At 38.7% G+C, this 24,713-nt stretch overlaps 1 protein-coding gene across 1 annotated transcript in view; it reads right to left on the reverse strand.

Annotated features, from left to right (window-relative positions):
• LOC110949783 (CUB and sushi domain-containing protein 1) overlaps nucleotides 1–24,713 on the reverse strand; it is a 329,068-nt gene that overhangs the window by 149,405 nt on the left and 154,950 nt on the right. The window contains 4 exon segments of the mRNA XM_051944856.1: nucleotides 3,303–3,488; nucleotides 3,670–3,852; nucleotides 9,541–9,653; nucleotides 10,660–10,763. Of these exon segments, the coding sequence (XP_051800816.1) occupies nucleotides 3,303–3,488; nucleotides 3,670–3,852; nucleotides 9,541–9,653; nucleotides 10,660–10,763 (586 nt within the window).

The raw sequence follows: 24,713 nt of genomic DNA on the forward strand, positions 1-24,713 counted from the left end.
TATGCTCATAGAGCACGCTGCAGATATTGCCAGCAGCACTCAGCTGCCACACGCTCTCTGCATTCTCTAACACACCCTACACCTGTCTACCACCTGCATTCATCATCAAGTATGACAATGAGAATCACTTGTATACTGAATTTCAATACCCTTTGTTTTGTAGATACCATACGTGCAGCTAGTGATGCATCTATATAACGCCTAAAAAAGAAAATTTGTGTCCTCAAGCCTCTACAGACCAACAACATTCCAGCAAGGCACGTCTGCAAGCCTATACTTTGTCAAATTTCAGGAATTATCCTTTTTGTTATGTTAACAGCTACAGCAGCCACCAGCCTCTCAAAATGTGTTTTATTTGTAACAATGGCCCCATTCTGCACAGAAACAATATGTGCATCAATTTTCATGAGGGATTTGCATTGATCGTTTATGGTTAAATCTGGGAGAGTAGTGGGTGGAATATGAGGCTCACCAAAGTGTGTACATCTCAAAGCTAACTGTGATTTATAAAGGGACATTTGTGTATAGGCGGGCATGTGCAGTTTTAAAAATCATTTCATCATTTATGTGTTTTGATATGGATCCCACACACAGTTGTATAAATGAGGCCCCAAGTCCACTGACTAACTGTGAGATTGTCACTCTCAAAACATTAGGTGACTGTGTGATTTCAGTGATCAAACTCAATCCCTGACATCTATAACAATGTCCTGTTTTGAAAATCTGATCAGCAAGTCAAGCATTCTTCACTTGGTGATCCACTGACAGACGATGCAGGATGCTGTGGCAGCCATGCTGGTTCTGTGTGCCTTTAATTTTTAATAAATCGCCAACAGTGTCACCAGCAGAGCACTGCCACACCATCACACTTCCTCCTCCATGCTTCACGGCAGGAGCCATTCGTTCACCTTCTCTGCGTCAGACAAAGACACGGCGAGTGGCGCCAAAGATCTCAAATTTGGGCTCATCAAACCAAAGCACAGATTTCCACTGGTCTAATGTCCATTCCTTGGGTTTCTTGGCCCAAATATATGTCTTCTGCCTGTTGCTATTCCTTAGTAGTGGTTTCTTAGCAGCTATTTGACCATAGAGGCCTGATTCGCACAAACTCATTAAGAGAAGGCCAAGGGTTTTAAAGGCTGTCATCAAAGCAAAGGGTGGCTACTTTGAGGAATCTAAAACATTAAAGCTATTTAAAGTTATTTCACAATTGTTTGGTTGCTACATATTTCCATATATCTTGCTTTATAGTTTTGATGTCTTCATTATATATCTACATCGTAGAAAGTGGTAAAAATAAAGAAAAAAACATTGAATGAGAAGGTGTGTCCAAACTTTTGACTGGTAGTGTATATTTATAGTTGCTGTTGCATGCTGCTCATCTTCTACTTCTTCTGTAGAGACAAGATATGATTGTTTTCCTGGTCATTATGTGATATTTTTGAAGAAACTTTAAATGCACTGTATTAATAGTTTGTAAGCTATGTATTAATAGTTTGTAAGCTATTTTTACAGACTTTTCAGATACAGATCCACTAGAATCATTTGTACAACAGCAAATAATTGAAAATGATGGCGTTCATAATGTCTGAAGATTACAATACTGACATGTTTCGCACCATTCCTGAGCTTAAAAATCCACCACATTCTTTAAACATAATGGGGAGTGCAACAAAAAGCAATGCGAGTTGACAACCTGGGACGAGACAGAAAAGGAGTTACAAAAATACCTCACTGATAAAATACATTGCACCTGAATTGGGAAATCTTCACAACGCTCTCATGAAAAGTTTTCCTTTTATTTCCTTCTTGAGTTAGAGTTTTGAATCCCATGCACTTAGACTCAATTAAGCTACAGAGTGACTGAGCTGTAAAGTGCCAGCGTCTTTGTTCTCTAGCAACCCCAAGCCCTTTCACTTATTCATTGTTGCATTGATAGACATGAGACCAGAAATGGAATGACAATAGCTGAAAGAGTGACAAGATCCTACGTTGTCTTATCAAAAAGGAAAGATTTGCAGAAAAGCCTTTTTTATTTAAAAAATTGTCTGTCACTATGTTCTCTTATAGTAGATGACAACAATGGCTTTTTGATTATGTTAACCATTTACGTACTGTTCAACCGCGCACCTTGAAGTTATTGAATTTTTTTAAGGCTGGATTTCGTGCTACTGTTGCACACCTCGGGAAATTGATGTGTTATTACTGTGGTAGTTTCATTTACTTCTTTTTTGCAATTCAAAATCCAATGTTCTATTAGGCATTAGGAATACAAAGGAACAATACAAAGTATCAAGGTCATACAAAACCCTTGGAGAGTTGAGATCTGATTTTTATAAAGGCAAATGAGCAGAATGAGTAATGACATCGGCTGCATAACTGCAAAGCCGTAGATAGTTTATATCATGCATTTTAGTCTGTGACAAGAGGAAAGAAAACTAGAGAAATGTCAATCAGTCATCAATGTATATAATCAGTGATGAACAAGAGCGACATAGTGACCATAAATACAACAATGTAATGGGTACCATATTAATGAATATTGATCATTTACATACTTGATCTGGTAGCTGGCCAAGAAAACCACTTTTGTTAGACTAATTTTCAGTTAGTACTTTAATTAAAAGTATTGATGGATTTCACTTGACTTATTTGTGACTAAAAATAGATTTTTTTTTTAAAAAACTTGAGTTGGAAGCTTTCATCATTTTTGAAGGAATGTGGGTCATATATCAGCAAACACTTTTCATTTAACTTTCTTAATCTGACTACAACCTTGAAAAAAAGAGATAAATATAAAAAACAATTTTAAATCACTATTAATTTCCTTAATGCATGTCAGTTCAAATGTTTTTTTTTTTGTCTTTATTTCTGGATGCTGACGTAGAGAGCGGTGTTCTTGCGACAGCAGTGATTTATCACCAATCAGAACAAACTCGAGGACTTCAAAGCAGTAACTTCTAACTGATTTCAGTTTGCCCATTGCAACAGTAATTGCCCTGCAATTTTCCAAACAGAACAGGTTTAAAGCCAAACACAACTTCGTCTTTAATGACAAGCCAGTCAAACCAGGGCTTTACTTGATTCGGTTTAAATCAATAACGTTTATCACGATGGGGAATAGCAATCTAAGATGAGAAAAAATGGCTCCCCGAATTATTTGACCATTTCAGTAGCACACACATCAGTTGATATTTTAGCAGCAAGGCACATTAATGTCTTGAGATCTTAATTTATTTCTTAAAATGGATAAACAAAATGGGAGGATTTGGGTTAATAAGGATAAATAGTAAGATAATTACCTTCATCTTTGACCACCAGCCAGTCAAATTGTGGCTCCAGGTCAAAGTCTGAGAAGAGGAGATGAATGCGGCTTCCCGGTTCAGAGATAATCAACCACACACAATTTAGGTTGTTCCCATACTCCTCTGGGTAGTTTGGGGATAAAACAGTCCCTGATGGAGCCGTGAAGTTGAAGAAACATGAGACTACAAAGAGGAAGAAAAGGAGGAAGGATTGACAATAAGTTTGGAGGTTACTTGGTAAGAATTCAAGCCGAAAAGCAAAGTGAGGTAGAAGCAGGAAAGACAACAGAGAGATAATACAAACTTAAAACCTAAACAGCAAACAGGAAAACGTTCCACAAAGATTTCAAATATGCAAACTTACAGACACAGCTGGGCTTATTGCCAGACCACTGGTTATTGTGCTGGCATGTGATGGTTCTTTCCCCCACAAGTTCAAACGCCGACTGGCAAAAGAAGGTCAACACGTCACCGTGTTGAAAGCGATCACCGCTACGACGACCGAATGCCGGCACTCCAGGATCCCCACAGCCTCCTCGTTCGATCTCTGTAACCCACAGACACACACAGTCATGTTTCCATGCTGATAATTAATGTCAGTATGTGACATAGTGACATTAAGATAAGAGATTGTCTGCTGTGGTTTCTGAGGTGGGGTTAAATGGCAATAACATGCATACCCTGATTTTTGGATAAACAAAGGGTGAAACAAATCGATGCATTCAGTAAACGGGATTATAAGACGCCCCTCTTATTCAGTCAAATAAAAGTTGCTCAGTGGTGCATATGCTTAAAGTTTTTCCAAGCTTCCACTGTGGTACTCAGATTTCCTGCACACTTCTGCAGTTTGGGGCTCAGACAGCCGAACTAGCTGACTTCTTGTTGGCTCTTTGCACACATGAATGAGATAAAATCAAATGATCATACCATTATTCTAAACCTTTCAAATGTTATTGTTCCCTATAGATCAAATTTTGATAACATAAACAGTCATTTTGTTAGGTTTGTAACAGTCAGAATATTGAATTCACCATTATACAGCTGCTCCTTTTCGAGTGAGAGTCTCAGACCTAATTTCAAACTTTCTTAAGACCATCTTCTTCGGACCATGAGGAAAAATCATGAAAAAGCATCTTTCCTGTTGATTTTTTTTGGCATCTGATAATCATGTGTTTGTTGTACATTTGTGGTACATTTTTCTGTATTTCCATGAAAAGGTTTCCAACATGAACTAAATGCAACTTGCATAATTGACAAAGCAGGCCTTCTCAAAAGCACAGAAAGTAGACAGGTATGGTTAGTGGTAAGGATACTCTGGATGTTTCTTCGACTTGATGTGTTTTTGAATGAGTCTGAAAAATGCAAACGGACACTTCACAAGCGGTCTGAATGCAAAGATTTTAGTCAGATAGTATCGGTGTCAGGAGTAGAAGACAAAGTGAACATGTCTGGTGTCTCTTGTATCACACTGCTGTGTTAAGAAATGATATACAACCTGTGAGAAATTCATTTTATTGTTTCCCTCCTCACAGCTAATTACCATCAAGGTAATTGTAGTGCAATTCAGCTTTAATTGTGAGAGGCAAAACAATAAGTGGAGGCACACAGGTAGACGCAAACACACACACTGATCCATGCACACCCTTGTTAACTAATCAGCAGGAGGTGGAAATCAAAGAGAGTGATACTGCTGTTTGTGATATTGTAGAACATGTGACTTCCTGTGCACATATTTTTCGGACACATACAGTACAGTATTTCTTGTCTTGTTTATCTTCCTCTCTTAATCTCTGACTTTCAAATTTTCCCTGTCCTTCTTTTCCACTCCTCCTTATCAGTCTTGCTCTCTAAGTCTGATTCAATACACTGCGCTTCATTGGCATGAGAGTCACATTAGCAGTGCTGCCGACCTGGCCAGCAATCCCATTCTGTTCATTTGTGACTCGTTTTTAATCCCTTCTGCTACTAATGGGAGTGTGTTTTTATCCAGTGCATCTCCCTCACTCCCCTATTTTAAAATTTGACATTCTACCAGACGTCTGTCATCTTGTAACACATGCTCCACCATGCCCCTGGATTCGCTTTGGGCAAACACATCTCAAGGTGAGCGATGGATGTGTGTGTGTGACTGTGTGTTCTACACTTTTACTATCTGTTGGGATGTTAGTACACCCACAAGAATAGAGTACTTAAAGAAGCAGCAGGCGCTCGCCCACACACGCACGTGTGTGTGTGTGTGTGTGTGTGTGTGTGTGTGTGTGTGTGTGTGTGTGTGTGTGTGTGTGTGTGTGTGTGTGTGTGTGGCCCATGGCGAGCTGCCACACAGTTGACGAGTGTCAGGATGGATATCAGCGATCTTGAGCCTCTGGTAAGTCTGTCGTTATGGTGGCAACTGCCTCTCTCAGTCATTGTTTTGTGAAAATTCAACCCCCGCACCGTTTCACCTAGAACTACGAAATTCGGTACGCATATGTACCTTGTCAGGATGCACAATAAAGCCTCTTGCACCAATACCCAAAACCCAACAGGATGTTATTTTGAATTATGATTCATATTTTGGACAATTTTGTGTCATTTTTGGACATTATTTAAAATCTATACACTCAAACAGGCTAACCCTGAGAGCTGAAATTTGTCCAGGATGTACACCAGACATGAGTGATCAAAAATGATCAAAATGCTCTGCAAAAGTCCAAGGGCATGGAAATGGCAAACCATGGAATGCTGCCTTTTTGAAATATTATTCACATTTTGGACAATTTTGTGGCATTTTTGGACATTTTCAAAAGCTATAAACTCAAACAGGCTAACCCAGATAGAGCTCAAATTTGGCCAGGATGTACACCAGGCATGAGGGATCAAAAGCTGTCAAAACACGACGCAAAAGTCTGAGGGTGTGGAAATGGCGACCAGCAGAATGCGGCCATTTTGGATGTCTCGCCATGAAACAGGAAGTGCTGTGTAACTAGCCTGTACATGCACCAATTTCCCTCAGACTTTACATATGTGATCAGAGTCCAGCCATAAGCACATCCATAGGCCAATATACACTCTCAGTTGCAGCACCACCTGGTGGACATGCATGGGATAGCCGAGCCGCAAGAAAGCGAGGACCCAACCAATGCTGCTTGCAGCTTTAATTTCACATTATTTTTGTGAAAACATTTTTGCACACTGTATATTATTGACATTGTTTACTTTTGAAATTGCATCTTAAAGGTTTTTAGTATGTTTTCATACTTCTGTCAGTCGATTTTGTGTTTGATGTTCAGTGATAGATGTGCAGTTATGAGTGTATTTTCTGGTGGAGGTGTTTCAGGTGGAGGTGTTTCTGTGAGGCCACAGCACTAAACACCGACCCACTGTGCTTCCCTTTGGATAGGGGAAGATAGAGGGGTGAGAGAGGGGTGAGAAAAGGGTAAGAAAGGGGTGAAGGATGAGGGGATGAGGTGGATGCTGAAGTGAGGATTGGAGGTGGCAAGATGGATAAAGATGGGAGTAGACTGGAGGTGAAGAAAGATGGGAGGAAAAGGGGAAGACGTTGAAGAAAGCAGGTTTAATGCAACCAGCTCCAGCAACCCGCCGACTTCTTCTTCTCTTTTTCCTTCTTTTCCATCTTCTTCTGCTCTTCCTTCTCATTTGGATCAGTGTGTTTGAAGAAACTGAAGAATTTCTTTTTCTTTTTCTTGCTGAGGAGCTCCTGCAGCTCTTGGTTCTCCTTCTCCAGCATTTTTGTAACTTCCATCATCTCTTCGCTCTTTTTGTGAAGGGCTTGACACTCCTCCTCGAACGCCTTCTTATCCAGCTTCAGATGTTTGTTGTCTATCTGGAGGTCTTTATTTTTCCCTTCCAGATTTATTTTTTTCAATTTGAAGGTCTTTATTTTTGCCTTCCAGAAGTTCTTTTTCAATCTGGAGGTCTTTGGTTTCGACCTTTACTTTATCCCAGTGAAGGTCATTGTTTTCAGCCTCCAGGCCTCCAGATCCTTCTTCACCATCGGGAGTTCTTTATTTTTGGCCTCCAGATGTTCTGTTTTCTTTTGAAGTTCTGCATTTTTGACCTCCAGCTCATGTTTCTCCAGTCCAAGCTTGTGATTCTTTTCCCAGAATGCCTTTTTGTCCTCCTTCAGTTTTTGCTTGAGCTTCATAAAGGCTTCCTTCATCTTTACCATTGTATCTTGGTGTTCTTGAGTTGTGTCTTGGAGAACCATCATTTCCTCTAGCAGTCGTTCATTCTCATCACCCAGTTCTTTGGCCTGCTTCTGCAGAGCCTTTTTAATAGAACATTCTGTGCTTATTTTGCCCCTTTCCAGCAGTCACATATCATTTATGTAATCTACATAACTGAGAATAAATAATAAAACAAAAAGAAAGAAAAAAACATTGAAGACAAATGTATTCAAATTCAAGCAAAAAAAAAAGAAAAGAAACGTTTTTAGGTTTAGATGTATTTCAGTGCATTCTAAACACATTTCATGCCAGTACATTAAGGAAATCAACTTGCAGAGAAAACTGCTTAATGTAATCCATCACAGTGAACAATTTATAGTCTTTAGGTTTTCTGATGAAATCCTGTCATCATCACATGATGAATTGGTAATGAAACTATTTTGTTTTTGCTTGTGTAAAACTTGTGCATCACTTGTCAGACAGCAATCAATGCAGTGCAAACAACTGCCATACTATTCTTTTTAAAGTATTAACGTGTTCTTTTTTCTATTTGCAGGTTGACTTTTCAAGTGACAAAGTCAAGTCAGAATAAAGGACTTACATCTGCACCTGTAATCTAAAAAGGATGGCATGCCAAAAGTTTCAGAATGTTCACATGGATCCTAGTGATACTATAGTATAATCTTAAAGACATTTTAATGCAAATTTCTTTCCTTTAGTAAGTTAAATAAATGCATAAAGAACTTCTGCTGTTAGTCTTTTGATAGCAAACTGGCATCAGCCCGAAAACTTGGCAGCAGTATTTTAGTGAAAGCTTTAATTAACATAATGCTCTCTGTGTGTTTATGATATTAACTTTCTATTTTTCTTTCTCACTCTTACAAATGCACATACAGAATGACACAAACGCATTGAGCTGCAGCAATGAAACAAGTACAACATTATCAAAAACAAATCAGGCACACTGTTATGCGCACACTTTGGAGTTTCCTTCAGGGCCGGAAAACTACAAGCACTCGAGGGGGTAACACTGATCAAACTGTGAAACATGGTGACATTATACCATTTGACAGCATCACATATATTCACGCAAGGACACACTCACAAAACATACCACAGGCAATTGTGTGGTTATCACGGAGGAAAAACATCTTGTCGAGGTCATGAAGTACTGTTTGTTTGTTTCTTTTTCTATCCGGGTGTCATTTTGTGTCATTGCCTTGAAATTTCTAAAAATCAGTTGGGCCATGTTAGATCTTTTGACCACCTGAGCCAAGCTGTAAATAGGAAAGCGGCCCTGCTGTTAGCACAAATGTTAGATACAAAGTCAAAGTCAGCCGTTAAATCGAGATCAGTGCCACCTTAGCCTCATGTTAAGCTGAAGAAACCCTGTAACGTAATGTTAAAGGTCCCATATCACAGTCAGACATGGACATACAGATTCTGGAGCTACATCGTTCTCATTCCCTTGAACAGTAACTGACCCTGGACAACGTTGTCAGCAATATCACTGAATCAAACATAGCTAAGCAGAACCAAGAGCGCAACCTTCATGCCACTCACTCACTCATTCTCTCTCTGCCTCCTTCACACTCCCTCTGCCTCTCTGAGACCATTTATTCCTTCTCACTTGATCTGTCATTTTGTCTCTCTTTGTCCCATCGTGTCAATTTTTTGTTGTCCCTCTTAGTCTGTCACCACATTTATCAAATTATCTTTCTCTCTCTCTACCTGTCTCATTCTGTCTCTCAAGTTTAGCTCAGTTTTATTTAAAGAGTTGCATCGATATGGTTGCATGCAGTATGTAGCTAAATATATGAATATAATAAATTTCTTGTTATAAGTAATACAGGTTTAGAAGATGTATAAATGTCACCATCTTTACCTCTCTATTAGTGCCAGCATTGGCAAATATAATCAAGCCAATGATCAACTCATAATTAAAGTATTACCTCCTTGCCATTTTCCGTTATGTGGGTATATGTGTGTGTATGTTTTGGGGAAGAGAAAGTGTTGCTGAAAAAAATGTATTTAGAGTGTTGCAATCACTGTGAATGAGGTCATACCTTCATATACTGCCTTGAACCCTGCTGAGCCAATCGTATCATCTGATTGCAGGTGTAGCCACATCTGATTGGACAAGCTAACGATGAGGTCAGGGACACTGGAACCAGTCAGCCTAAATGCACATACATACAAAATAATTACACATTTCTGTTTCACTTTAGATTTTAAAACTTAAATTGCATGAAAACAATCCGATGTGAGGTCTAAAATACCCTTATTACTGTGCCAAGGAGGCAGAGACTTGGCAGAGTTATGTGTCAATTGGCACACGTTTGTTTGTCTGTTTGTGTGCCTGTTAGCAACATTACTCAAAAACAGACTAATTTATTTGGATGAAATTTTCAGGGAAGGTCAGAAATGACACAAGGACTAAGTGATTAGATTTTGATAGTGATGTGGCTTATTGTCTGGATCCATGAATTTGTTAAGGATTTCCATATCATTGCAAGATAGCGGCACAGTGTCACTGTAAATATGACTTCAAGTGAACGCATGTCAGCTACCTGCTGATGATCACATGATTGCGATCCTACTACAAACTGACCACTGTGGACTTATCCATCAGAAATGATACAAGGAACAATTGATTAAGTCGTGTATATATTTAGACCACGCGATTTGGTATCCGTACATAACGTACACATGCAAAACACATGTCTGTGCTCAGCACAAGGTCGTTTTGTTTATGGGTACATCTACATTAAATGGCCACATTCTATAGTGCTGTGATTTCTGATCATCAATAACTAGTAAACAAATGCTGCTTTTCTAAAAAAAAATAATAATAAAAAATGCTGCATTTCTGACATTGCCATATGGAGGAATGAACAGCCTTGGTGGAGTAATGTGGTATCTGAGTGCTATTCTTGTATTTATTCTTTGTGTTTTGATTATTTCATTCTTTTACACCAATGCAATTTGTACACATTTCTGACTTAGTGTGTACAACACTTCATAAAAACACAAAAGAAGTTGATGCAATTCAATTTAAACAATATATAGGTACTTGTAAAACAGTGCCCATGTGTTTTCAATTGTCCTTGTCATTGACTGTCTTGTATTTCATCCCATGTCAATATTACAAAACCTTACACAAGAACATATTAAGTGGTGCTTACACATAGAGGACCCTCCGAGTATCTCCTATCTTCCCACCATCTCCCACAGTTAGCGTGTCATATCCTCTTTCCAGATCAAACTCTTCGAATGACAGCTTGATCACCTAGGAAAACAGAAAGCAGACACAGAAACAGTTAAAACAGCAGCATATGGAAAATTGAGAATATAGACAAGAGCAAAAGGAAAGACAGAGAGTCACAAAGAGATTTATTATCAGTTCCTGCAGAGTTGATCTCATGCTTTTCCACCCTTACAATTTCAGGCAATAGAAACTAATGATTATATCACTGGGGAAATTTGAAAGTCTAGTATTGGAATGGGAGTTCTGTTTCACAAACAACTGCCTCTCAAGCAATCAAATTGCTATATGATGTTAGGGATTGCATGTTAATACCAGTGAATTAATAACATCCATTACAGAGCAGCATTTTTGAAACAAAAAAGATCCTTTCTGAAAAGCCTGGCAGCCTCCACCAGCCTCATGACCGCGTGAACTCATGACTCATGACACAGAGGAAAATCACTTTAGAGCAGAAAATAGGAAGCGAGTTTTTATTATCCCAGTGGAAACCTGCCTTAAGTTCTAGAGTTTTGTGTTTCTGCACAGCGAACGGTCTACCTTGAGGAATGGAACAGCGGTGCTGTGCTTACAATGGCAGTGGTACCGTTGCTCTACATCAGCAACTGGTTGTTAAATGTATATCCCCATTCGGTTTTAGAATATACAATAGAAAATGTTGGAAACTGATGAAACGGATGGGACCCGGGGATTGTGGGAAAGATCAGCGATATGCCACAATATGAAATGAATCATACATCAAATGGGAAATCATGCTATCCTGTTTATTCAGTGTAATAAAAATAGTTGAAATACCAAAAGGGATGATGAACTGGGTGAGAGCCATATCCTTTTATGTAGCAAGGGGCAACAAATGTGGGAGGGAATACTCTGCTCGGAAAAGTGGGAGGACTAATATTACCGATATGAGAGACAGATTTGCCTTTATTGGATAGGGACAGCAGAAGAGAAATGGGAAAGCAGAGGAGAGAGATGCAGACCTGCAGAAAAAAGGCCTAGTCTGGAATCAAACTCGGGCTCCTGCAGTAAAGCCTCAGTGTATGGTGCACACGCTCTACCAGGTGAGCTACCATGGCACCCCAACTATCATCTATCATTTAATTAAGGCTGTCATGCCAAAGGTCTAACAAATAATTTGATGGTGACATATTGCTATTCCAAAATAATCCATCTTTAATGAATGGGAGACAAGAAAGAACAAACATATTAACCCTAAGCACCCTTGCATTTATTTATCCATCCTTATTTCCATTCATAGTTACACAAGTCACTTCTGGGAGCTGCACATTCGGCATGCAGAAAACACGATCTTCTGCTGCTAAACACTGAGAAATTGACTGGTAAATGCCTTACTTGCAGGCACCTTCCTTACTTTAGTGGCATGCATACAGCACTGGCTCATCAGTCTGTTGTGTGCTCTAAAATGCCGTAATACTGGTCCTCCATTATTTGCTGCTTGTCCATTATTTATTAGCTGTAGATCAAATCCCTGACAGCACATTTCTGCTGTGTTCAGAAATCCTCTAAGAAAAAAAAGAGCCAACCTCAAATCAGAGAGCCTGTGGTGTATTAGAGGACTAAAATGAACCATGAACATATGATATTGTGGATGAGAATCCATCACATGGCAAATCACAGTACAGTGAAGAAAACCCTTACCGCAGGTGATAAGGAGTGTAAAAACCATTTCAACACGCCAGAATCGGCCATGCACTGCTAAGCCTTTGGCTGCGCTTTGTCAAAATAAAAATGGCTAGCAAATGTTCAGATAATGTTTAAGGATAGGGGACCGTCTAAGGGATTAACTGCCATCATGACAGGAATGGCAATGAAGCCATGTTTAACTGTATAAATCTGCATTCATATATGTTTCAGAGCAACCGTGCATACACAAGCAGTATCTATAAACGGTGTGCATTGTTGTGAAAAGAGGGCAATATTTAAAAGAGAAAAGCATGTGTTTCTGTTTTTTTTTGACACAAAGACTTACATTTAGGATGCAGAACAATAAATATGGGACTGATATGCGTGGAAAGTATTTCACTATCTGAGTATTGCAGCTTCTGGCAATGTTTAGTCTTCCCAAAATGGTTGCAAATAATGGGAGAAAGATGCAAAACAACATTGTGAGGTATTAACTCCTGGCTAACAACAAATGACAGGGAGTATTAATAAACCATTATGCTTTAGTTGTTTTTCTTTTCTGTCCATATGGATTTCTGAAGTTTTTAAAAGATACATCATAATCACTGTTAATCTTCAAATATTTCTCGACCAACTTTTAAAGGCACAATATCATCAGCGGGTGCTGTGTCAAAACAAAGACTCACCATCAGTTGACGCAGTATGGAAATTACAACAACAGATGCAATTCTTGTGTACACCTTGGCTTGAGAGAGCTATCAAAGAGGGAAAGGTATGCAAGTTGTTTAGCTCCTGTATGATAACTACAGAGGTCTGGAGGCTAAAGCTGCATTTTTTGATATCTCTTCAGCACCCCACACTTTCAAATTAATCGCAAATATATGTTAGCAGTAAATTTGAAAAGCATTTTGACATTATTTTTGGTGGCAGATAAAGTGAACTGCTTGTGACTTGTGTTCTAGTAACATAGAATCATCAAACCTAGAAAAGAAAAGGGTGTAGGTTTGTTTCTGTCAAAGAAATTAAGGTTGTTGTTAAGAATACACAACACCCGCAGCTCGAGGTCATAAAGAGAGAATGAAGCAGAACAGAATTAAACTATGGTTTTCTGCACATCCAATTGTGTTTATCTGTGTGTGCGTGTGTGATTGTGTATGTACACACGTGGACAAAATTGTTGGTACCCCTCAGTTAAAGAAGGAAAAACCCACAATTCTCACTGAAATCACTTGAAACTCACAAAAGTAACAATAAATAAAAATTTATTGAAAATTAAATAATCAAAAACAGCCATTACTTTTGAATTGTTAACATAATTATTTAAAAAAACAAACTAATGAAACAGGCCTGGACAAAAATGATGGTACCTCTATAAAAGATTGAAAACTATTTGACCAGAGTGACATGATTAACTCAGGTGTGTCATTTAATTGACATCACAGGTGTTTCCAAACTCATAATCAGTCAGTCTGCCTATTTAAAGGGAGACAAGTAGTCACCCTGCTGTTTGGTGAAAAGGTGTGTACCACACTGAACATGGACAACAGAAAGCGAAGGAGAGAATTGTCCCAGGACATCCGAAAAAAAATTATAGACAAACATCTTAAAGGTAAAGGCTATAAGACCATCTCTAAACAGCTTGAAGTTCCTGTGACAACAGTGGCTCATATTATTCAGAAGTTCAAGACCCACGGGACAGTAGCCAACCTCCCTGGACATGGCCGCAAGAGGAAAATTGATGACAAATTGAAGAGACGGATCGTTGGAATTGTATCCAAAGAGCCCAGAGCAACCTCCAAAGAAATTAAAGGTGAACTCCAAGGCCAAGGTACATCAGTGTCAGATCGCACCATTCGTTGTTGTTTGAGCCAAAGTGGACTTCATGGGAGACGACCAAGGAGGACACCACTGCTGAAAAAAACTCATAAAAAAGCGAGACTGGAATTTGCAAAAATGCATGTTGACAAGCCACAAAGCTTCTGGGAGAATGTCCTTTGGACAGATGAGACCAAACTGGAGCTTTTTGGTAAGGCACATCAACTCTATGTTCATAGACTCAAAAACCAAGCATACGAAGAAAAGAACACTGTCCCTACGGTGAAACATGGAGGAGGCTCAGTAATGTTTTGGGGCTGCTTTGCTGCATCTGGCACAGGGTGTCTTGAAAGTGTGCAAGGTACGATGAAATCTGAAGACTATCAAGGCATTCTGGAGAGAAATGTGCTGCCTAGTGTCAGAAAGCTTGGTCTCAGTCGCAGGTCATGGGTCTTCCAACAGGACAACGATCCAAAACACACAGCCAAAAACACCCAAGAATGGCTGAGAGAAAAGCGTTGGACTATTCTAAAGTGGCCTTCTATGAGCCCAGATCTGAATCCCATTGAACATATGTGGAAGGAGCTGAAACATGCCATTTGGAGAAGACACCCATCAAACCTGAGACAACTGGAGCTGTTTGCTCATGAGGAGTGGGCCAAAATACCTGTTGACAGCTGCAGAACGCTCATTGACAAATACAGAAATCGTTTAATTGCAGTGATTGCCTCAAAAGGTTGTGCAACAAAATATTAAGTTATGGGTACCGTCATTTTTGTCCAGCCCTGTTTCATTAGTTTGTTTTTTTAAATAATTATGTTAATCAACAATTCAAAAGTGATGGCTGATTTTGATTATTTAATTTTCAATAAATTTTTATTTATTGTTACTTTTGTGAGTTTCAAGTGATTTCAGTGAGAATTGTGGGTTTTTCCTTCTTTAACTGAGGGGTACCAACAATTTTGTCCACGTGTGTATATAGGTGGTTTTCTCAGGTATGTGTGTCTTAACAGCTGAAACAGAATAATGTTTAGCCACGGCTCTCTCACTGTATATGTGTGTACAGCAATTTGGTTGTGTGCCTACATGTTTCTGTCTTTATTTATGGTTGTGTGTACGTGTGTGCGTGTCTAGACAGTCAAGGCAGACTGCATAGTAGCGGCAGACTTAAAGGAAGGAACTGAAGCGTTATCACAGTAAGGTCATTAGCAAGAAGCTCAGCGCTGTTCAATAGATCCAAATGGGCCCATTTAGAAAGACATTAAGAGCAGCCTGCAACTCCAAACTATATTAGATCAGCTTCTTTATTTTCTAAACCAAAGAAAGAAACAAAGAGGGAATAAAAGAGAGAAGAAAAGGAACCTTGCCTAAAAGAAACAAGGACAACAGATGTTATCTAGCCCTTTAGAAATCTTTACCTGAAACACACAGTGCTGATAAATAAGTCTTCAGTTTGATTACTGCACTTATGAAGTCTCTTATGATTTCATTACATTATAAAGCTGTGGTTTCTCCAGTCCTTAACAATTCAAGAACAGAGGCATCCATATCAAAATGTGAACTGTGTGGGTCCAAGATTAGAAAATGAAAAAACTAAGATTGGATGCTCTTCAAAGGGATAAGTGAAGTGTTGAGGTCATTAGCAACCAGCAGAGCAGCTAAGAGCAGCTCAATAGGCCATTTAAACATTGTTAAGAGCACAGAGCAATCCAAACCTACAGTGAAATACCTTAAGTCAATAAAGTTGTAGTGCTGTGAATTTTAAGGTCTCCTAAGGGCACGATCACAGCCCAGGAGAATCTGACAACCATCTTTCTTTTCTTCTGATTCTACATCCACAAGGCATATGTGTGTTTGGTGCTCAAGTCAGACAGTCGAAGACAAACTTGTACTGGTTATGTTAGTCAACAGAACCTTAGAAACATTATCAGCACTGTACACTATAAAAATCCTGTTAATCTGCAGCAGAGTAATAATAGGCTCCCTGCCTATCCTCAGATGCCCCAGAAAAAAAGAAAAAAAAAATACTTAAAACTGGAAAAACTATATTGTGTCTTTTGATCTTGCCCTCGCTGTTGTGACCTTAAGTCAGACTAGAACACACAGCCTTAATTGGGTGGACTAGTTCGAATTCCACTGAGCTGAAGCTGCAGCAGTGCTGAGTCATGCTGAGCAGAAACACTGAGAGGAAATTATCAAATACAAATAAAGAAATCAGTAAACCTATCATCTGTGTATCATTCTGACTTCATACATACATCTATTTGTCTGTCTGTCTGCAGTGAAATGAATCAAAGTTTAAATGAAGAATAATTAATTTAATACTTTCCCAAAGCCTGAGCTACAGACAGGTAGATATTCATCATCCTGCTTGAAGGCACTTCAGCAGGTCACATGTTTCTTTGTATGCTTATTCACACTTGAATCATCGAGTCAGAGTTCAGCCTCTCTGCCATACTTATGCTGTTGTGCAGCTCCAGGTTCCCCTAAAGATAAGACTTCATTTGGACCCTGTTAAACTGTCAACATGGCATATGTCTAATGAATTACGTTCAGTCAGCCATTTCAACTACCAAATAGGCTGAGGTGACCTCTGCAACGGGCAGTACACAGTAGTATAGGTTCCAGTCTTGATGGTAGTAACACAAACCTCCTTATGGCTATCACACCTGACAACAACAGCAGGGCTGTTTCCAGACATCAGTGTGTTTTTTTTAAAGAGCAGAAATAGTTTTTACTCTAGATTTAGTCGACCTCTTAACTGAGCCACTTTAAAAGTATCAATTACTGCAAAAGAAAGAATTGTCTAATCATATTAAGGCATTCACCCAGTGCAATTTTACAAGATGTGACAAAGTGTCTCGCTTGTACAGCAATTAACAGCATAATGGCATACTGACAAAACTGATTGACTCAATAAGAAATACAGTTCATACACTACAGGTACCAATGTGTAAATATGATAGATCAAAATGGAAAGTTTTGATGCTAAATTGCATCTTTTTTATTCAGTGACTCCTGCAAATTAGGTTTAAGCTCTTAGTACTGTGATTTAGACTTACAGCAAAGGCATAATAAATATGAATATGTTTTGATTTTATTCTTCCTGACATAGTTCATTCATTTTGTCACTTCCAGTTCACTCTGATAGTGCCATAAATGTCCATGCCCCATGGCAGTTTTTGTAATTTTGTAATATACAGAGTCTTAATAGGGTTGACAAACTCTATTCTGCTGCAGGCCCAGTGGGAGTTAGGCTTAAGAGAGGTGTATTTTTCATATTTTATAATATGGTTCTTCTCTGAAACTTTAATGCATTTCTACTACCCTGAGTCAAAAATAAACTGTCAAGAAAGTTTAAACCATGTACTTGGGTGACCTCTTACCAGAGGTAGCACAGAGAGGGAACAGCTGTCCTGGAAGCCAAATGTACAAGAATTCCCTGGCTGAGATTGTGCAACTAAGTCGAGCCATTGGTGAACTGTCAAAATGGCAGTTTGGAACCTTTATCCAGTAAATTATTGGCAGATTTTGAGATAAATAAGCAAGTCCAGTATAAGCTTGAGGACAAAACCTAAAACATGTATGTCATGTCATGGAAATTTTTTCTAAATAAGTAATCATTAACAAAAACTACAAACAAACCAAAAAAAATCACATTATTTCTCGCCAAAAAATAAGGTATTCATTTAACTGTAGACCTAATTTTTAGGAGCATTTCATTGACAGTCTCATCAGAAGTTCAGAAGCAACTTTGCTGCTCATCGCAGCTTAAGGGAGCTCTATAAATCATCTTTACAGTGCACTGCATCTTGCGGCTACAGTGAACTTTACAATGGATACACACTGTGCAGCTTGGCAATGAGGGACAAACACAGCAGCAGGATGCATACCGAGCCAGTGCTTGTAGATTCTCATCCTATCAATTCATTTAAATCAGCAGTGAATACCTCGAACGCTGAGCGTGCATAGAGGTCACAGCCCCATGCAGTAATCCACCAGGAAAGGTATTAGCTTGTAGTTTAGCTCGAGGGTCAGCTCATTAGAAGACACACTGTTATTTCTTAAGCAATAAAATATTTCAAAAGTTATTCTGTTCTGCTAATTGTTATGTGGGTGGTTCCCATGATCTGTTGCCATGCTCTCATTAAAATAAATCAAGGCGGGAATTTGCTGCTCTATCTGCGTAAAGGCCTTTAACATTCATTTCTTTCTTGTCTTTACATGTTATTGTTTTTCAGCATCTTGAGAGCCAGAGTCTGCCTCAGCAAGCACTAACAAGAGGGCAGAGCAGAACCTTAGACAGATGGCCAGGCAATTACAGGGCTAACACAGATATACAATCACTCATTAACAGTCTACCTGACCTGCATGTCTGTGGACTATGAGAGGAAATAGGATCACTGAGGAGAAACTCAGACTCTGAGATGCAGAGACATAACAATAGAGAAGAGGTTGGGGCCGCTAACAGAACCTGGATTCGTTTTACTCTGAGCCTGTGCCTCCTTGTGACTCAGTCTCTTAGTGTGAAGTGGAAAAACCTGGTGAACATCTCCTGCTTCAGACAAAAGTGGATAGAGAAAACAAAAGAGGTTACGAAATTAAAACCCTGCATGTGGTGTCTGCTGTAAAAATCCATCCACAGTGACTGACACCCATGACTAGTTACCAGTGCAGCCAATTAAAATGTAAGCACATCCCTGCAGCTCTGTGGAAGCAGGAAACGTGGTGGCAGAGATAAAGATAAAAGGAATAACGACTTAATTCCCTGAGATTTGGCCATCAGAGACTAATTTCCTCACAAGTGATGTGTGTAACAAGGTCATTATATCTGTACTATAATACAAGGGTTCTATTACACAATTTAGGGAGCAGCACTTGTAGCAATTACTGCATCTGAGGTTTATATGAAAATGCTTTTTCAGTTTACTTATTGTGCCTCAGTGTTGCCGTATTCTGTGACAAGTCGTTTTCCATGAGAGACAAGCAGAGTACCCATCAATTTAAAAATAGACTGGAGAGGATGCTGGCCTGTTGGCTGTACCCTGAAAGTACCCAGATGTGGTGCATGTTTATGTGTTGCAGTGCTGCCCCGAGGTGACCTTTACTTTAAGTGGTAAGAAAGAAAACAGCTGCTGTCTGGTAAAATAACTCCCTTGTCGAGGTGTTACAGCACCTTTGAGTGCTGTTGACCTGTCGGCTGGACAGTTTAAGAAAATAAACTGCATGCTATGTTTGAGCAACAGCTGTGTTGCAAGCTCCGTGGAAACCATGTTATTAGGTGTTTCGTATAAAAAGCAGAAAAGTCCCCGATAGAAGCATGCCATTGGTGGAATCATTTCTTTTGACTGTTTTGAATTTGTAGTAGTTTCATCACCGAGTTTTTGACATTACAACATTAAAATTAAATTTTATTCATTGCCACTACCTCGATTACAAGAGGCCACCCACAACACTCAAATGTGTAACCTTGGGTCCCAAAAGTATCGCTATTGACAGCCCACTTCAGTTGAAAGGTATTACAGTCCTCGTTGGAAATCTTGGTAACCTATGAATTCAAGTACATGATTCAGAACATCTTCAGAAATAAATGCAAGTAAGCTAATTTGACATAATCTGAATATTTTAACATAATACCAACAATTATTAATTTGAAAAAGTTCCATATTACTGAAAAGCATAAACACAAACTGTACCACAGGTATAATGGCGTGCTGAATAAAATTTGCTTCAAGACCCTTTTGACAGCTGTAACGGCTATTTCTTGTAACATTTATTATACATATTTAGAAGCCTTTTGCACCTGTTTCCAGGAAGTTTGTGGCAGTTTTTCCATTGTTATGCATTCAAACTCTTACGAGTATTTAGGAGTCCTTTTATGCAAAGGCATATTCCCGTTTTTTTTTTTTTTTTTTTTTTTTAACAACGGTTTCCAGTAGGATTTAGGTCAGGTCATTGCTGGCCAGTTTAAAACAGTCCATCTTTTCTTTTTCAAACATTAATTTGTGCTGGTGGATGTCAGCTTTAGTTCGTTGTCCTGCTGAAAGAACCAAGACTTTGTGCCTCAAACCTTGTTGTGTTGCACTGTGTAAGACATTTGCTTGAAATGCTTCAGCAATCTTCTGGTTTTCATCATTGCTTTGATGCATTCAATGCCTCCAATACCGGAGGCAGCAAAGCAGCCCCATGTCATTATAGAAACTCCACCATGTTTTACTGTAAGTAGGGTGTGCTTTTCCTTATGAGCTTCATTTTTGTCGCTGTAAACAAACTGATGCACTGCGTTCACCAAACAGCTCGCACTTTGGTGTCATCTGATTACAGAACAATTGTCCCAGAAAGAGTGTGGTTCAGCTGTGAAAATCTGGCAAAACACTCCTTGTTTTGTTGTTTTCTTTCCATAAGTGGTGTCCTCCTTCACATTCCCCCCACTGAAGATTACTTGTTTCAGATTGCAGTCTACAGTTGGGCTGCTTCCTACCACTCGAGATCAGCCTAAAAGCTCTATAGATGTTCTTACACAGTGTCTGTAAAGGTTGTTGTAGAGGCTCCTCTCGTGTCCGAGAGGCATCACTGTTTTTTAAAAACAGTTTCATGACTGTGAAACTTCTTGATAACATTCCGAACTATTGAACAGGGATTTTTAGATCCTGGGTGTTTGCCTTTTTGCCGTTGTATTGTTGCGTTTTGGATTATAGCATTCTGTCATACAGTTCTCTTATCTTTGCCAACGTAAAAGCAAATGAAAAAATAATCGCCCCTTAGTATGCAGTAAAATTACATTTTTTTGATAATTTAACTCATGGAACACTGAAAATAAAGCAGAGACGAAGCTTTTCTTTTCTAGCTAATCAAAAATCAACAAAAGTTTGCCCTTTTTTTTTCTCCAAAGTGATTCAGTAACTCTGGACATTTTAATTAAATATTATATAACATGGTGCATTTATTTCTAAAGATATTCTGAAATATGTACTTGAAATTCAGAGGTGCCAATAATTCTGACCAGGACTGTAGGTTCAGGAATGAGAGCCAAAGACAGAGCTAATACAGTGAATTATGGACATCCAGAGTGCCAAATTACAGTGAAAAGCCAGAATAGCAAAAAGCTTGAATTGAGATAATGTGCTAATTAGACAGCCATCGAGTGAATGTCTTCCCATTACCATGGACACTGATGGTTATTTACTCTGCACTTTACTGATGCATTTGCTCAGGCTGTGTGATTATCATCCTCAGTGAACTATAGCCTTCACACTGCATCATTTGCAGAGAATTTACATTTATTGCACTGCAGCAGCAGTGAAATCCTGCCATCACAACACACAGTGTGTTAGAGTACGTATAGGTAGTTTGCAGTCTATTTAGACGCCTCACAGGACAATTTAGATGAAAATCTTAATCCCAATAATTTTGAATTACAGTTCATTACAACTCGGCTCTATCTGTATGATAGCACTGGGCTCTCTGAGAAATGATGAAATCTTTAAAAAAAACACAAACCAGCTGAAAATGGGTCCAACTGGGGAGACAAAAATCACATGATCACACGAGTTGTAAACAAACCCGCTGGTTACTCAACTTATTTGGAGGATCAAGATAAAAAGCGTAGATGAAAGTTGAAAACATGTCATAAACCATGCAGCCACTGGCCAGAGCTACAAAAATAAACTAAACTTGTAATAAGCATTAGTTTTATTTTAAATCTAGCTAACTGACACCAGATTAAAACAACAACAACAAAAAAAAAAAACTTGCATGCATCTTGTTTTTACACATATACGATTATGATAATATACTTAATGGGCAATACAGCCATGGCCATAAGTTTGGACACAGCATGACTTACTATGTCTGTTTTGATGTCTATTACAGAACATAACTAATATTTTTTGACAGCACCAGTTTAATTAGTCAACAAATCAACAAGGGATATAATATTATCAATAAATTCCAACAATTGGAACAACTTTGTTCCCAAAACATATATTAGTAAGAAAATAACAAAAAAAATGCGGTACTTTCACAACTGAATTTGGTAAGAATAACAAAATGACACCAAACTCTTTTGATGTTTTTTTTAAATATGAAACTTAATATAGTTCTCAGGAGTTGTGCACTGTATTGTAAGTGAGCAATTTGTGGTATTGTTCTAAGATTCACAAGCGTCATGGTACTTGTGTCCAAAGTTATGGCCATGGCTGTAGTATTTGTCATGTAACAGCTTAAGTAACAATGCATATGTTAAATAATGTTAACATATTCTGGCGAAGGCTTTTATTGGCCTCAATTTCTCTGTCAAGGAAAAATTTAAGAGAATCTGATAGAACGTCTCAGAATATGTCCTGCCAGCGTAAAAGTGATGATGATGCTGCTTGCGTGAAAATTACCCAACATCCAAATGCACAATACCCCCCCCCCCAAACACACACACACACACACACACACACACACACACACGCACACGCGCACATCTGTACTGATATGTATTCATCAGGAAAAAGACAGCAATGATTAGAGGCCTAATGGGCATGTGTGACGATGCGTTTCAGGGTGTATGTGTGATCAGTCAGGCATGGTTTCAGATTTGAACAAAATAATTATCTGTTTGATGCTGATGAATCAAATGACTGACACACACAATAACACGCACATGCAGAGATGCTGCTAAGTCCTTTCTCTGCTGCCCACCTGAGTCTCGCTACAACCCGAAAGTTTGACAGTTTACCCAACAACGTATTTTTCCACAGTCTCTGGCAGTTAGCAATGAAGTTGGCAGTCAGAAAACACGCAGTCAACATTCATAAAATCACAACACAACCAGATGTGCGTGCACACACTGACACAAATAATACAGGCAGACACTAAAATAGAAGCAGAGCCTGTCAGACCATAACGAACTATATTGATTGTGACGCACAACACAATGGCACACACCAGCCAGTACTGGTTATTGGCTGTTAAACTTGTGCACAACATAGAGAAGAAATGAAAGAAATGCACACTTCAATGGTAAAAAACAACATTTGTCTCTGCTATAGCATACTATTGACGAAAGACATCATCTGGAATAATAGTCAGTCAGAGCACAGCGATGATGGGAATAAAGAAAAGGAGCGGAGACAAAGATGGCCAGAGAAATGTAAAGAAAAAGAAACACAGATCTGCAGAAAGACGACTGTTCATCTTCATTCATGTTCGTTTGCTCACTTTAAATGTCTTGTTCTTTCCGTAAATCTCTCTGCACTTTCTGACCGATCAAAAAAGCACATACAAATGTCTTTTTTTCTGGCCAACATACGCTCAGGATTTTAAGCGGTGTGTTGAATCTGCCTCATTCCCTGTATACACAAATCAAATATGACTTAAGATCAATGTTTAGGCATTAATATACTGCAGATGTTCTACTTGAGGATGATGTGATGGTAAATTAGAGCAACAAAGCAATTTACTGTGTCAAGACAAAGACATAATTGCTGATAAAAACAAACAACTTGAAAGCAATTTGTTTGTGCATTTATGAATATTTCTAGACAGAAGCTGAGGCTACACAAAGAATAAATCCCAGATCTTTATCACTTTGTGCTTATGCTATTCAAGGACCTGGACCTTTTCAGACATCTGTGATAAATATGGGACAGAAATGCTTTTTTTTCTGAATAACATCTTATGAACAGTTCAGTAACACTAAAATGCAGGATTCAACTGTCTAGGTTATCCTGCACCAATTTAAGTCTAATCTGTGGCCCACTTCAAAAAAAAAAAAAAAAAAAAAAAAGTCTATAGGATCGGTGCAAAGCCTGTTTTGTAAACAGAGTTGTGAAAGCTAATGGAGTGTACCAGGGAGCTGAAGTCATGTTTACTGCATGATGCATTCCTGGCAAAGAACTCACAAAACCCAAGGACCCTTTCTCACAGCAGTAAACTGATAGGAGACTATTTGAGAAGGTGGACTACAGCAGAGGAGATGGACTCCTTACTGTGGCCTTGCTGACCGTCTTTTCCTCCTAATATTCACACAATTATGCACTGGAGAAAAATGCATTTTTTAACTTGAATTTTTTTGTAAACATCACCGGAGTGATGACTCAAAATATGGGCTCAACAGTTCAGCAAATGCTATCATCGTACAGGTTCAGCATTGGTGTAAGTAGGTTGGGGAGGATGCACACAAAAAAAGGAAAAAAAAAAACCTCACATTTATGAAAAAGTCAGAGTATTGTTCAAGTGTGCAGATTTGCATTCTCAAGACATTTAAGTTATTTGTACTTTTTAAAGTAATCATTTTTATTTCAAGAACTGTATGAGACAAACATGTCATGTTTGATTTCATTTTAAGGCATTAAAACCTCAGCTCTTCATTTATTGTAGTTGTTTAATAACCAGAATATGAATATCTAAGAAACTATATTAAAATGAAGGTATTCGGGCCTCTGAGGGACAGTTTCTCAAGAGGGAACAGTGTTGAAACCTAAACACCACCCCTGGAAATGAGCACATTCATAATTGGTTAAAAGA

This window comes from Acanthochromis polyacanthus, chromosome 2 (assembly GCF_021347895.1).
Source record: "Acanthochromis polyacanthus isolate Apoly-LR-REF ecotype Palm Island chromosome 2, KAUST_Apoly_ChrSc, whole genome shotgun sequence".
Lineage (NCBI taxonomy): Eukaryota > Metazoa > Chordata > Actinopteri > Pomacentridae > Acanthochromis > Acanthochromis polyacanthus.